This window comes from Leptodactylus fuscus, chromosome 4, assembly GCF_031893055.1.
Source record: "Leptodactylus fuscus isolate aLepFus1 chromosome 4, aLepFus1.hap2, whole genome shotgun sequence".
Lineage (NCBI taxonomy): Eukaryota > Metazoa > Chordata > Amphibia > Anura > Leptodactylidae > Leptodactylus > Leptodactylus fuscus.
Genome location: NC_134268.1, coordinates 209,540,195 through 209,556,775, shown reverse-complemented (window position 1 = coordinate 209,556,775; position 16,581 = coordinate 209,540,195). Strand labels below are relative to the sequence as shown.

General features: G+C 44.0%; 1 protein-coding gene across 1 annotated transcript in view; it reads left to right on the top strand.

Moving 5' to 3' along the window:
• The first annotated feature begins 2,661 nt into the window (after nt 1–2,661).
• The window catches only part of ITGA8 (integrin subunit alpha 8), a 124,599-nt gene continuing 110,679 nt past the window's right edge, over nt 2,662–16,581 (top strand). Inside the window, exons 1-2 of the mRNA XM_075271698.1 lie at nt 2,662–2,889; nt 4,772–4,902. Coding sequence (XP_075127799.1) covers nt 2,720–2,889; nt 4,772–4,902 — 301 coding nt within the window. The 5' untranslated portion in view covers nt 2,662–2,719. The remainder of the gene's footprint in view (nt 2,890–4,771; nt 4,903–16,581) is intronic.

The following is a 16,581-nucleotide window of genomic DNA, read 5'->3' as shown; positions in this document are numbered from 1 at the left end:
TGGACGTCGGATAAATCAGCATAAGAAAGCAGGAAACAGTCAGCAATTCAATTACGTGAATCGTCCCTTAAAGGGTTATTATCTCTTTCAGACATTCAATTATTATTGGCAGGTTCCCCAATGATAAGCTGGTCGCTGACTATTACCAGTGTTGGACTATAGATATATAATCTGAGTCATGTCACCTGTGGTCCATCTTGAGATGGACATAGCAGAAACGACAAGGACTATTGAATTGTGTGACGCTGGTGTCAGATGCGACACTATTATTACGCAGCATATTGTGGCGCATCTCAGAGTGTTTGTGAGAAACTGAAAGCTAACATTAGCGTAGGAGTCGCCGTGCGACAGCCATCTATGAGTGCAGGACAGGAGTTGCGGCTAAAGTCACCCTGGAGCCCCAACCGTAGGTACAGAAGACAATGGAATCACTGGATACAATGTAACTCATCTGATGTCACAAGATGAAGTCACTGTGCTATAATACAAATGGATCTTAAAGGGGACTTTTCATCACTGTCACCAGGCGCAACCGCACTGATTCCAGCTCAGTTTAATTTTTTTATGTAGCCCCCACCATTCCTGAGCAATCATTTCTGTTAGTGTCAGCACAATTACACTCTCTCTCTCTCTCTCTCGCTCTTAGGCTGGGACCGCCCACCTGACAGTAGAGAGCATAACTGTCCTGAAAGTAATAGCAATGATTGTTCAGGAATGGGGGGGGGGGGGGTTATGGCGTTGCACCTATTGAAGGATGTAAAGATTTGAGGTTGGAGGAGGTGTGGGGAATGTTTACTTTAAGGGGTTTAAAAAAAGATGGAAAAAAATGACTAGTAAGTAACCACAAGACTATGGTACAGAATAAGATGGAATCGCTGGATTACCGTATATACTGGAGTATAAGCCGACCCGAATATAAGCCGAGGCCCCTAATTTTACCACAAAAAACTGGGAAAACTTATTGACTCGAGTATAAGCCGAGGGGGGGGGGGATGCAGCAGCTACTGGAAAATTTCAAAAATTAAAATGGTCGGAGTTTTTGGGTGCAGTAGGTGCTGGGGAAGGGGAGGGGGTGTTTTGGTTGTCTGTCTGCCCTTTCCCTGAGCTTGAGGACTGGGTTTTTTCCCCCACTTGGAATTCAGTCTGGCTGACTATAGGGGATCTGCAGTGCTCCTATTAACCCCTTCCTGATGGAACAGGAGCACTGCAGATCCCCTATATTCAGTAGACCGGGCACTGTCAGACACAGGGAGACCTAATGTGTATGTGTTTCACAGTCATTTCCTACTTTTATATGTCTTCTAGGGAAAGGAGGGATTTACAACTTTTGTTTATTTTTATTTTTTTTTATTATATTTTTTAAAGCTTCTTTTTTTTCACTATTTTATGGGAGATTCTATACATTACTATTGCGGCTGGTCGTAGACCTCTCTCCCCCCCCCCCCCCCCCCCCAATGTTTTTTTTCTTGCTTGACTCGAGTTTAAGCCGAGGGAAGATTTTTCAGCACAAAAACTGTGCTGAAAAACTCGGCTTATACTCGAGTATATATGGTACAATGTATGTTGTCTCTTAGAACGGAATAAAATGGAATCAGTGGACTACAATATAAGGCTCGGTTCACATCTATATGTGTCCATTATCGGTCACAGATTTCGAGCAGGAAGGGTAACCGCTTTTTTAAGAGAAGGCTCTCCGTCTTTCAGGTCCCCATACAGACCTGAACAACAGAGACATATGTCTGATGGCACAGAATAAGATGGAGTCACTGGACTACAATGTAACCAGTCTGACAATACCTATTATAGAATGGACGGAGTCAGTGAGATACAATATAACATGTCTGATCTTACATGGTATACAACAAGAAGGAATCGCTGGATTACAATGTATGCTGTTTGATGGCACAGAATAAGAGGGAAACAGTGGAATACAATGTGAATTGTCTGATAATTTGTCATATGTTACAAAATAAAAATTGTCATCAGTGAACTATAATATAACATGTCTGATCTTACATATTATACAATAAGAATGTAACCAGTCTGATAATACATAATCTGATAATACATATTATAGATAATACATGTTATAGAATGGAAACAGTCAGTGAACTAGAATATAACATGTCTGATTTTACATATACAATAAAAAGGAATCACTGGATTACAATGTAACCAGTCTGATAATACATATTATAGAATGGAAAGAGTCAGTGAACTACAATATAACATGTCTGAACTTACATAGTATACAATAAAAAGGAATCACTGCATTTCAATGAATGTTGTCTGATGGCACAGAATAGGAGGGAATCCCTGGATTGGATTACAACGTAACAAACTGTAGATTAGGATGTATTCAGTAACATGCCTGCTCCTCCACACTGCAGTGTCTTGGCTACAAAATAACATGCCTGATTTTACATATTATAGAATAAGAAGGAATCCCTGGATTACAATGTGACATGCTGTAGATTAGGATGTGTTCAGTAACATGCCTGCTCCTCCACACTGGAGTGTCTTGGCTACAATGTGATGCAGTCCCACAATATTGAGCACAAGGTCCCTGTTCCCTAGGACAGTCCATGAGCCCTCCCCCTCCTCCTCTCCCCCTCTCCTTAGGGAAGTGAGTGGAGTAGTTTGCAGTCAGTGTGAGCTCCACAGCCCAGCACTCAGTCCTACCTCTCCTCCATCAGTGCTCAGGACCTCTGGATACAAGATGCTACAGGAGTGGAGCCTGGCACTGCCCCAGCTGCTGCTGCTCTTCTTGCAATGCCCCCCTGTACTCCTGGCATTTAACCTGGATGTAGACAAGGTCACGGTGTACACTGGACCCCAGAACAGCTACTTTGGATATTCTGTGGACTTCTACATCCCGGACTCCAGAACGTGAGTGCTGCACAGACCTGGGGGCTCTATAAGTGGGGAGGGGGTTATTATAACATGGGGCAACTGTGCCACTGAATGCACAATAATTGTATTCATCCTGGCACTGGTCACATGGGATGAGGATGATGATGATGATGGTGAGTGTAGCCCTGAATTAATACCTTGTTCTATTGATGGGGTTTCAGTCATTAACCCCTGGCATGCCAAGGCTAAGTGACAATTAATGGCAGCTTCCCCCTCTTTCCTTGTATGTGGAGGGGACACTGTGCAGGCTCAGATAATTGTCCCGGCATGTTGGAGGACCCCGCCAGGACCTGGGAATGACCCCAGCAACTTCCTATAGTCCAGAGGATGGAGATTGTGTGTGTTACCTACTTATCTAGTAACTTCCCCTTTAATTGCAGTCACATGGAAATATTATCGAGATATATATATATATATATATATATATATATATATATATATATATATATATATATACAGATGTAGCAAAGTTACCCTAAAGACAAGACATGACTTATCACAGAAGGCAACAAATACAATGAGAAGTCATGAAAATGTTTTTATCAATGAACTTTCATTGTTTTTTGTTGTCTTCTGTTGATAAGATATCAGGGTGCAGTAACTACATATATATATATGTAGATATATATATATATATATATATATATATATATATATATATATGCGCACACATATATACAAACATAGGTGATTATTACAATGGTTTTGTTACTTGCACATTACATGATTTTACTATGATGTCAGTTTAGATAAATGTTTAGAATGTTCTGTTAATCCTTCCTACATCTATCAGTTGTATCGGTGTATATGGTGATGGTGTCATTGCTTATTCTCCGGACACTTGGTCTACGCTGTGTTGTTCTTGGTTCTTACCATAATGATGTTGTATAGTAAGTACTAGGACCTAGATGTGAGGTAGCAATGTGCTGCAAACGGGAGGGAAATGCAATGTAAGTGGAAAGATAGATGATAGATAGACAGACAGACAGACAGACAGACAGACAGATAGATAGATAGATAGATAGATAGATAGATAGATAGATATGAGATAGATAGATAGATAGATAGATAGAAGATAGATAGATAGATAGATAGATAGATAGGAGATAGATAGATAGATAGATAGATAGATAGATAGATAGATAGATAGGAGATAGATAGATAGATAGATAGATAGATAGATAGATGATAGATAGATAGATAGATAGATAGATAGATGATAGATAGGAGATAGATAGATAGATAGATAGATAGATAGATGGTAGATAGATAGATAGATAGATAGATAGATAGATAGATAGATAGGAGATAGATAGATAGATAGATAGATAGATAGATAGGAGATAGATAGATAGATAGATAGATAGATAGATAGATAGATAGATAGGAGATAGAGATGATAGATAGATAGATAGATAGATAGGAGATAGATAGATAGATAGATAGATAGATAGATAGATAGATAGGAGATAGATAGGAGATATATAGATAGATAGATAGATAGATAGATAGATAGATAGATAGAAAGAAAGAAAGAAAACTGTGAGATAAATGGATAAAACTATTACAAAATATGATACTAATATGTAGACATAATTGTTGGTATCTTCCTTGTCTTCCTTCACACACTGGACGACTCCATGTTACAACCTGTATATGACATATAGCTCGAGTTTATCCCATCCCTCTTGTCTTCTATGATGAATTCCTGTTATGTTGATGTTGCTGTCATTGTATCAGTCAGAATATTGGACATGACCATTCTGTGCTATATCTTATATACTTTGCTGTATCTTATATACTTTGCTGTATCTTATATACTGTGCTGATATCTCTCCCTTATGACCTTCTCTCACAGAACCAGTGTATTGATAGGAGCGCCCAAAGCCAACACCAGCCAGCCGGAGATAGTGGAGGGAGGCGCAGTGTACAACTGTCCGTTCCCCAGTGCCGGGACTGGATGTAAGAGGATTCCTTTTGACAACACCAGTGAGTATGACTCTACCATGTGTGGGAGAAACACCCCGCATTGATGACATGACCATATGGCGGCCATTCTCGGACCACTATTTACTCTTTTAAGACTGTATTGGGGAATCTGTGGTGAGGGATACAACATGGCCAGGTAAGGTAACATGGGGCGCAGCTTGTAGGCATTGTTGTTCAAATATTGGAGAGATGGGGCTTACCGGGGTTTTCCCATGTACGTAACCATATGCACCTTTGTAGACAATTAAGAGTTAAACAAGGACATCATGGCTGGTTATCAGGAGGGGACATGAAATGTAGGAGAAGATAACCCGACCACAATAAGGACATCATGGCTGGTTATCAGGAGGACACTACATGTATGAGAAGATAACCTGACCACAATAAGGACACCATGGCTGGTTATCAGGAGGACACTATATGTATGAGAAGATAACCTGACCACAATAAGGACATCATGGCTGGTTATCAGGAGGACACTACATGTATGAGAAGATAACCCGACCACAATGAGGACATCATGGCTGGTTATCAGGAGGACACTATATGTATGAGAAGATAACCTGACCACAATAAGGACATCATGGCTGGTTATCAGGAGGACACTACATGTATGAGAAGATAACCCGGACACAATAAGGACATCATGGCTGGTTATCAGGAGGACACTACATGTATGAGAAGATAACCTGACCACAATAAGGACATCATGGCTGGTTATCAGGAGGACACTACATGTATGAGAAAATAACCCGACCACAATAAGGACATCATGGCTGGTTATCAGGAGGACACTACATGTATGAGAAGATAACCCGGACACAATAAGGACATCATGGCTGGTTATCAGGAGGACACTACATGTATGAGAAGATAACCCGACCACAATAAGGACATCATGGCTGGTTATCAGGAGGGGACACTACATGTATGAGAAGATAACCGGACCACAATAAGGACATCATGGCTGGTTATCAGGAGGACACTACATGTATGAGAAGATAACCTGACCACAATAAGGACATCATGGCTGATTATCAGGAGGACACTACATGTATGAGAAGATAACCCGACCACAATGAGGACATCATGGCTGGTTATCAGGAGGACACTATATGTATGAGAAGATAACCTGACCACAATAAGGACATCATGGCTGGTTATCAGGAGGACACTACATGTATGAGAAGATAACCCGGACACAATAAGGACATCATGGCTGGTTATCAGGAGGACACTACATGTATGAGAAGATAACCCGACCACAATAAGGACATCATGGCTGGTTATCAGGAGGGGACACTACATGTATGAGAAGATAACCGGACCACAATAAGGACATCATGGCTGGTTATCAGGAGGACACTACATGTATGAGAAGATAACCTGACCACAATAAGGACATCATGGCTGGTTATCAGGAGGACACTACATGTATGAGAAGATAACCCGACCACAATGAGGACATCATGGCTGGTTATCAGGAGGACACTATATGTATGAGAAGATAACCTGACCACAATAAGGACATCATGGCTGGTTATCAGGAGGACACTACATGTATGAGAAGATAACCCGGACACAATAAGGACATCATGGCTGGTTATCAGGAGGACACTACATGTATGAGAAGATAACCTGACCACAATAAGGACATCATGGCTGGTTATCAGGAGGACACTACATGTATGAGAAAATAACCCGACCACAATAAGGACATCATGGCTGGTTATCAGGAGGACACTACATGTATGAGAAGATAACCCGGACACAATAAGGACATCATGGCTGGTTATCAGGAGGACACTACATGTATGAGAAGATAACCCGACCACAATAAGGACATCATGGCTGGTTATCAGGAGGGGACACTACATGTATGAGAAGATAACCGGACCACAATAAGGACATCATGGCTGGTTATCAGGAGGACACTACATGTATGAGAAGATAACCTGACCACAATAAGGACATCATGGCTGGTTATCAGGAGGACACTACATGTATGAGAAGATAACCCGGACACAATAAGGACATCATGGCTGGTTATCAGGAGGACACTACATGTATGAGAAGATAACCCGACCACAATAAGGACATCATGGCTGGTTATCAGGAGGGGACACTACATGTATGAGAAGATAACCGGACCACAATAAGGACATCATGGCTGGTTATCAGGAGGACACTACATGTATGAGAAGATAACCTGACCACAATAAGGACATCATGGCTGGTTATCAGGAGGACACTACATGTATGAGAAGATAACCCGACCACAATGAGGACATCATGGCTGGTTATCAGGAGGACACTATATGTATGAGAAGATAACCTGACCACAATAAGGACATCATGGCTGGTTATCAGGAGGACACTACATGTATGAGAAGATAACCCGGACACAATAAGGACATCATGGCTGGTTATCAGGAGGACACTACATGTATGAGAAGATAACCTGACCACAATAAGGACATCATGGCTGGTTATCAGGAGGACACTACATGTATGAGAAAATAACCCGACCACAATAAGGACATCATGGCTGGTTATCAGGAGGACACTACATGTATGAGAAGATAACCCGGACACAATAAGGACATCATGGCTGGTTATCAGGAGGACACTACATGTATGAGAAGATAACTAGAGATGAGCGAACAGTGTTCTATCGAACACATGTTCGATCGGATATCAGGGTGTTCGCCATGTTCGAATCGAATCGAACACCACGTGGTAAAGTGCGCCAAAATTCGATTCCCCTCCCACCTTCCCTGGCGCCTTTTTTGCACCAATAACAGCGCAGGGGAGGTGGGACAGGAACTACGACACTGGGGGCATTGAAAAAAATTGGAAAAAGTCATTGGCTGCCGAAATCAGGTGACCTCCATTTTAGACGAATAGTGGATTTCAAATCCGGGTCATATGAGAATGTGAACTTTGTGACTATGAGACAGGGATAGCTGTACAGGCAGGGATAGCTAGGGATAACCTTTATTTAGGGGGGAATGTTATTAAAAATAACTTTTTGGGGCTCTATCGGGTGTGTAATTGTGATTTTTGTGAGATAAACTTTTTCCCATAGGGATGCATTGGCCAGCGCTGATTGGCCGAATTCCGTACTCTGGCCAATCAGTGCTGGCCAATGCATTCTATTAGCTTGATGAAGCAGAGTGTGCACAAGGGTTCAAGCGCACCCTCGGCTCTGATGTAGCAGAGCCGAGGCTGCACAAGGGTTCAAGCGCACCCTCGGCTCTGATGTAGGAGAGCCGAGGGTGCACTTGAACCCTTGTGCACCCTCAGCTCTGCTACATCAGAGCCGAGGGTGCGCTTGAACCCTTGTGCACACTCTGCTTCATCAAGCTAATAGAATGCATTGGCCAGCGCTGATTGGCCAATGTATTCTATTAGCCTGATGAAGTAGAGCTGAATGTGTGTGCTAAGCACACACATTCAGCTCTACTTCATCGGGCTAATAGAATGCATTGGCCAGCGCTGATTGGCCAGAGTACGGAACTCGACCAATCAGCGCTGGCTCTGCTGGAGGAGGCGGAGTCTAAGATCGCTCCACACCAGTCTCCATTCAGGTCCGACCTTAGACTCCGCCTCCTCCGGCAGAGCCAGCGCTGATTGGCCGAATTCCGTACTCTGGCCAATCAGCACTGGCTAATGCATTGTATTGGCTTGATGAAGCAGTGCTGAATGTGTGTGCTTAGCACACACATTCAGCTCTACTTCATCGGGCTAATAGAATGCATTGGCCAGCGCTGATTGGCCGAATTCCGTACTCTGGCCAATCAGCACTGGCTAATGCATTGTATTGGCTTGATGAAGCAGTGCTGAATGTGTGTGCTTAGCACACACATTCAGCTCTACTTCATCGGGCTAATAGAATGCATTGGCCAATCAGCGCTGGCCAATGCATTCTATTAGCGTGAACTGAGTTTGCACAGGGGTTCTAGTGCACCCTCGGCTCTGCTACATCAGATTGCTACATCTGATGTAGCAGTGCCGAGTGTGCATCAGATGTGTAGTTGAGCAAAACTGACTCAGCACTGCTAAGTCTGCATTCGCATAGGAATGCATTGGCCAGCCTTCGGCCAATCAGCGCTGGCTCTGCCGGAGGAGGCGGAGTCTAAGGTCGGACCTGAATGGAGACTGGTGTGGAGCTATCTTAGACTCCGCCTCCTCCAGCAGAGCCAGCGCTGATTGGTCGAGTTCCGTACTCTGGCCAATCAGCACTGGCCAATGCATTTCTATGGGGAAAAGTTAGCTTGCGAAAATCGCAAACTGACAGGGATTTCCATGAAATAAAGTGACTTTTATGCCCCCAGACATGCTTCCGCTGCTGTCCCAGTGTCATTCCAGGGTGTTGGTATCATTTCCTGGGGTGTCATAGTGGACTTGGTGACCCTCCAGACACGAATTTGGGTTTCCCCCTTAACGAGTTTATGTTCCCCATAGACTATAATGGGGTTCGAAACCCATTCGAACACTCGAACAGTGAGCGGCTGTTCGAATCGAATTTCGAACCTCGAACATTTTAGTGTTCGCTCATCTCTAAAGATAACCCGACCACAATAAGGACATCATGGCTGGTTATCAGGAGGGGACACTACATGTATGAGAAGATAACCGGACCACAATAAGGACATCATGGCTGGTTATCAGGAGGACACTACATGTATGAGAAGATAACCTGACCACAATAAGGACATCATGGCTGGGTTACTGACAAGTCCCAGGCCATATGAAGTTCCTGCATTCATGGTCATATCCACTGATGGCTTCCGATCAAGATAAAAGATGTCACCACTAAGATGGTTAGAAATAATCTAAAAACTGCAAAGTTTTTTAATTATTAGTATTTTCCAGAATGTTTACTCTTCAATTGTCTACAGATTTAAATATAGTTATGTTCATGGAATCATCCATTGAAGACTAAGATCCCATGTTGTGGAAACTTCCAAAATCTGCAACAAAAAAGCTGCGCTTGTCCAATGTGGGGCCTCAGTCTAAAGGGGCCATTGGAGATGATGAAAAAGGACCTTTCTCCCAATCCAGAACCATAGACTTAGGGGTGGCAGTGTGCAGGTGTGATCATGAATCAGGGGCTTGGTGAGTGTGAGTGTGGGTGTTTGGTGAGTGTGGGTGTTCCACCGTCATATTAGAGCCCCAAGGCATCCTACACTTGTTACCAACCTTGTAGATAAATAAACGTTGTATTGGTGATATTACCTTTCTGATTCTGAGGTTGCGGGTGCCAGAACAAGCTCTTAATCTTGGTTGCCCCGGGGGCAGCACCACCTGCACTGCCCGGACTTGTGAGTAATGTTCACACTTGACGTTTCTAGTGACGAGAACTTGCCAAGGGCAGAATCTATGGTCAAAGTTAATTCATCACTTCATGTCGGGGTTTACATTGGTGGTAATGGGATACCATATTTGTGTAGATTTTTGGCTTTCTGTGTGTACGTGGGGGGGTGAGCAGTGACCTTCACGTTTGCAGGTTTTTGTCCGTTTGTCTGTACGTTCCGGGTCCAGCTGTTTTATGGATTTCTGACATTTCTATGCGGTTCTTTGTGCATAGAGCTGAGACCTTTGATGGGCTTCTCTTGCGCGGATATGTCTTGTGTAATTTTAGCCTGTTATTATTGTTTTCTCATGCACATAATGCTGGTAATGACTCCCATATGTTAATTAGAAGCCAGTAAAGCATTGTTTCCTATTGTCTGTGTTACACGCTTCTAGCTCCATGCTTTTATTATGTTTATTATTGGATAGTTATTCCCTGCTGATTTCTTCCTGGCGTCTCCATTTGGTCAGAACGTGCTTCTTCTCTCCTCAGCAGCCTAAAATTCATCCAGTCCTCACTTGTTAGTATCAATGGCCTAAATGTGTCATAGCATTGAACTTCCATTGCACTTGGATACATTAAGATGTGAGGATTCAAGGGATGAAATTCCTTCCACGTCCCCATGGCTTCCATAATCGCCGCTTCCTGTATCATAGTCCCTTCCCCTTGTACAGTTCATTATCTTAGGTTCTGCTCCATTGTTAGTAGGGATTCACACTTATTCCATGAAATATTTGGCCGTTATTCACACTTGGGATTTGTCAACAGCTAAGACCACCCGGTTTTCCGGGGCTATCCTTACTGTAGGTCATTAGTTTAAGATCATTGGTGGTCTCATACCTGGGACCCCCTGCAGGTCAGCTGTTTGAAGCAGTATTGTTTCATCGGTCATATGGCTTGTTCACTGCTCAGTCCCATTCAAGTGAATGGGCTGAGCTGCAATACCAAGCACAGCCACAGCCAAAATGATGGAGCTGTGCTTGGTAAGTAGTGAAGAAGCCGTAATACTCTTCCTAACACTGCAACAACTTCAGACAGCTGATTGGCAGAGGTCCCGGGTATCTGACCTCCACTGATTTACAATTGATGACCAATTGGATAGGTCATCAATTATTAAGCCTGGAAATCCCCTTTAAGGGCTTGTCCTATTACAAGCATGTATCTAGTATCTACAGGTTAGGTCATAAATGTATGATCGGTGGAGGTCTGATCTCTGATCACTAAAATAAGGTACATGAGCCCCCTGTTTTGGAGATATTTTAGTGGAGCAAGGTCACACAACCCATTCAAAATCTGGGATTGACAGAGATATCTCTGTTCAAATGCCTCTGGGATTAGGGGGCCTCTATTGACCAGGGGGTCCCACCATTTAGACCCCCACAAATCCTACACGTAATCTATAGAGAGTTAAGAAATGTTTGTTGCTTGTTGTGGGTAACCAATTAAATTTCAGGTGAACTAGTAGTACCACATTTCTCCTGTGGAGGCACTGCAGGCAAAACACTCACTTACTCCAGGTCCTTCCAGTGATTGCAGCTAATTGTTGGGAGTCTCTGTGATAGGACATTCAGTAGTTATATTTTCAGCAGCAGCTTTTATATCGAATTTATTTCCAGATTTTTGCTTTAACAATGGTGAGTGACAGGTCAATGACTGCTGAGTACCTAAAGTGTTACTTAGTATTTATAACCAGATTTGCGAGAGCGATGCATCCACGGGAGGCGCTATTGCTCTAATCACATCCTGCACAGTGTGTTGGTATCCAAGGGCCAATCTATTCAGTTCAGATCTGTGCCGATAATAGCAAAAGGTGGTCTGAATATCATTGTAAAAGGAGACACACAGCAAGGCTCCGATAATAGAAAACAGAACACATAAAACCATTGGCTCCTCCCGTTAGTTAAGCCACGCCCATATTATATTATGTTGTAGATTTTATATGTATGGGAATTTAATACATTTGCATAGTTGAACCAGGAGAGTTAAAGTCAATAATTGCATAGATACACTAGTCCTTACATCATACATGTAACTAACATATATAGAACTATGAGCTATAACCCCGCCCCTGAGGAACTGCTAATCTTTTGTTCAAGGTCTAGTCGCAGGTCTCAAGTCACCAGATGCAAATTTCTAGCCTTATTGGCTTCACCACTGGTCTGTACACATCGGTAGAGCTATAAATGGTGTAGAGGTAGGAGTTGCAGTCCCTGGCCCCTAAGGGGATTATAAATCATACTTGGTAAGTATTTCTGCCAGTCGGATGTGCAATAAATACAAAAACAGTCAAAAAAGCATCTATGTAACTCCTTATTAACCCGAGTCCCTGCAATTACTCTGAATATTATTTGACATTGTCAGTGACTTATATACCTGGCCAGAACTCGCCCGTGACCATGGATACACTGTAATGGGACCATACATATTTTATGTTGTATACAATTTATATTGTTCATAAAAGTTCTGCTACGGCCATAATAATAAATGACCTTGGCAACCAAAACCTCTAATACAGTGATGGCGAACCTATGGCACGTGTGCCAGAGAGGGCACGCAGAGCCCCCTCTGCTGTACGCGTGCTGTCGCCCTGATCGCTCACTAACGGCGAATCCGATGCAGGATTCCCCGTTAGTGAGCGATCGCTGCCTTCAGCTGGTTGTGCAAATGCGCATCCAGCTGAAAGCTGTCAGTGTAGCTCAGTGTAGGCCACGTGTACTACGCGGCCTACACTGACTACAGAGTGTGACCTCTGAACAAGCGGGGGCGTGATGACGTAAGTCATCAGCGCGCGCAGTGAACAGAAGAGAGAACACCCGGCAGCTCTTCAGGTAACTATATTGTGTTTGTTTGCACTGTCAGGGGAGGGGGGCAACGGTAGACATTTCATGTTGTATAGGAGGGGGCTACTGTAGACTTTCATGCTGTGTGGGTAGGGGGCTACTGTGGACCATTTTATGCTGTATGGGAGGGGGCTACTGTGGACCATTTTATGCTGTATGGGAGGGGGCTACTGTGGACCTTTCATGTTGTGTGGGAGGGGGCTACTGTAGACTTTCATGCTGTGCGGGTAGGGGGCTACTGTGGACCATTTTATGCTGCTACTGTGGATCTTTCATGCTCTGTGGGAGGGGACTACTGTGGACCAGTTCATGTTGTGTGGGAGGGGGCTACTCTGGACCATTTCATGCTGTGTGGGAGGGGGCTACTGTGGACCATTTCATGTTGTGTGGGAGGGGGCTACTGTGGACCATTTCATGTTGTGTAGGAGGGGGCTACTGTGGATCTTTCATGCTCTGTGGGAGGGGGCTACTGTGGATCTTTCATGCTCTGTGGGAGGGGGCTACTGTGGACCATTTCATGTTGTGTGGGAGGGGGCTATTGTGGACCATTTCATGTTGTGTAGGAGGGGGCTACTGTGGATCTTTCATGCTCTGTGGGAGGGGGCTACTGTGGACCAGTTCATGTTGTGTGGGAGGGGGCTATTGTGGACCATTTCATGTTGTGTGGGAGGGGGCTACTGTGGACCAGTTCATGTTGTGTGGGAGGGGGCTACTGTGGACCAGTTCATGCTGTGTGGGAGGGGGCTACTGTGGACCAGTTCATGCTGTGCGGGAGGGGGCTACTGTGGACCAGTTCATGCTGTGTGGGAGGGGGCTACTGTGGACCAGTTCATGCTGTGTGGGAGGAAGCTACTGTGGACCAGTTCATGCTGTGCGGGAGGGGGCTACTGTGGACCAGTTCATGCTGTGTGGGAGGGGGCTACTGTGGAGTATACAGGTATAATCCTGTGTGGGGGCCACTGTGGGCCAGATTGTACTGTGTGGGGGGCCACTGAGGGGCAGATTGTACTGTGTGGGGTCCCCTCACTATGTATATCACACAGTATTTGTTTTATAGCAGACGTGAAATTAGTACAGAATGTAATAACATTGCACGGTAACTATAAAACAGATCCTGTGCGATGTAAATAGTGAAAATTAATTGTTTAAAAGTACAGAATGCAGAGAGCTTTACCTTTCAGTACAAGATCTGTAAAGCCCCAGTCACATGACTGTAATTTGTGGGTCCGCAATTGTGGACCCACAGAGTTTTAAGGTTAAATTGCCGTGTTGGCACTCCGTGATAATTTATTTGGTTTTGGGTTGCAGTTTAGGCACTCGGTCTCAAAAAGGTTCGCCATCACTGCTCTAATATAAAACATATAAATGTGTAATGAGACACACTAAACTATGGGCAGCTTTCCAGACCCCTCCTGACATTGTGCTGACTGTATACTAGATTTATATCAAAGCCTTGGATTGTCCATTTTTCGGAGGTCTTCATACAACCTCTGAACGTTGTTGTATTCCCACCTGTCATGTCCTGTTCTCCGCACCTTGTAAAGTAGAAGTGATGTGAGGTGTAAATGTCTGGCAATGCTTGTCCGGTTTCCTTGCTCGGCTTGCCGTGGTCTAGACTTCATAAACTGTGGTAAGATCCTGTGTCATCGTTTCAAAGTAAATTTCCTTACCGCATGACCTGGAGATATTGAATAATTGGAAATGGTCTCTTTCCAGTTCCTTACAAGGTCTTCAACTCCCATACATAAATATACAGTACTGTGCAAAAATTGCAGGCAGGTTTGAAAAGGAATGTAGCCTGTCCGCCATGGAGTTCACAATCCAATTTCACTGCTTTAGACACACACACCAGGGTCCATTAACTTATAATTAAGGTTGATCGATCGCGATCGGCTGGAAAAAGATCGGAAATCGGATTTTGAATCTCAAGATCGGCTCAACCCTAAAAGTGACTTTTCCCATAGAGACGCATTGACTAGGGTTGAGCGATCGGGATCGGGAAAGATCGGATCCCGACCGGCGATCGAGCAAATTTCGGGATCAGCTGGAAAATGATCAGAAATCGGATTTTAACATTGATCCTGAAATCTCAAGATCGGCTCAACCCCACCTATAATAGGGGACAGATCGAGGATTGAAGTTGTGGCAAATTTCTTTATATTAAGCCTCACCTTGTATCTAACTGTATCTGCATCCTAAGGACACAGATACAGCTGATATCGGTACATCCCATTGGCCTCCTGACAGGACAGCGCCCGAAATCCAGGGACAGTTAGGAGGTATGCCCCTGCCCCTTTATAAGTAATTTTTCGGACTGTGAGGTGTAGAGGCTCTGCCTGGCACCCGACTATAATATACTGTTTATAATAATGGTCTCCTTATATTGGGTAGTGACACTTTATGGGCCCACTAAGGCTTCTGCACCCAGGTAAAACTGCACCCTCTGTACCCCCTCAAGTTACGCCCCCAGTGGGATGATCCGTGAGGAAACCCACCCACATTGTCTTAGGATTCAAGCCCAGGACTCCAGTGCTGCAGGGCAAAAACTGCGCCATATTTATTGGAAATAACACAGCAAGTATACAGAGGCGTAACTTAAAGCTCATATGGGGGAAAGTCACCTTATGGGCTCCCTAAGGCTCCTGGGCCCAGGATCAACTGCAGTTTATATATGTTACATGCCACCATATATACTTTTATGTTCCTAAAATAGTCTAATGAATTTCTTGATCACCAAGTGATGATCAAAAAGAATAGGAGGTAGGAAATACCCGATTTTATTCATTGTGATGGTCGGAGTGCAATGCTGTAAATCCCCTGTAGTAGGCGCTGTTTGGCTTACTTTGCACTGGATACTTAACGATCAACTGATCACCAATTTAGCTTCTCCTGCATCCTATGTGTCATAGGAGGACATTGCTGTTTCATCCATGTGGCTTAAGCTTTGATATCACTCAGGGGCCAGGGTCGGACTGGCCCGCCGGGGAACCGGGGAATCCCCCAGTAGGCCTCGAGCCTTGACTGACAGTGCTCATTTCCTCAATGCAGAAGCACTGGTCAGGGGCCCGATCGGGATGTCAGGGGCTGGTTCGAGCCCCTGTCCAGTGCATTTGCAATGATAAACTGAGCACTGCTAGGGGCAGTTTCCCAGGGCCCCGACAGGGGCCACAAAAATGATACCATCTTTACATTTCTTAGGCATTCTGAACTTGACAATCTGTATATTTTTGGATAGGAAGCCCCCCTTAATTTGGCCCCATTTAAAAAAAAATTGCAAAACAAGACAAGATTAGATCCAGCGTTATAAATCCCCGGCCTCATATTAGCTCCTCGCAGGGCTATTTATTGAAGATTTATACAGATATCTCGATTATTTTTGGAATTTTGTGCTCAGCCTTAAGACAACAAAAAAAAACAAAAAACAGCAAAATGAAGACGATCTTCAGCCGGCAGGGCTCTCACTCATTGGTGTTTATGGAC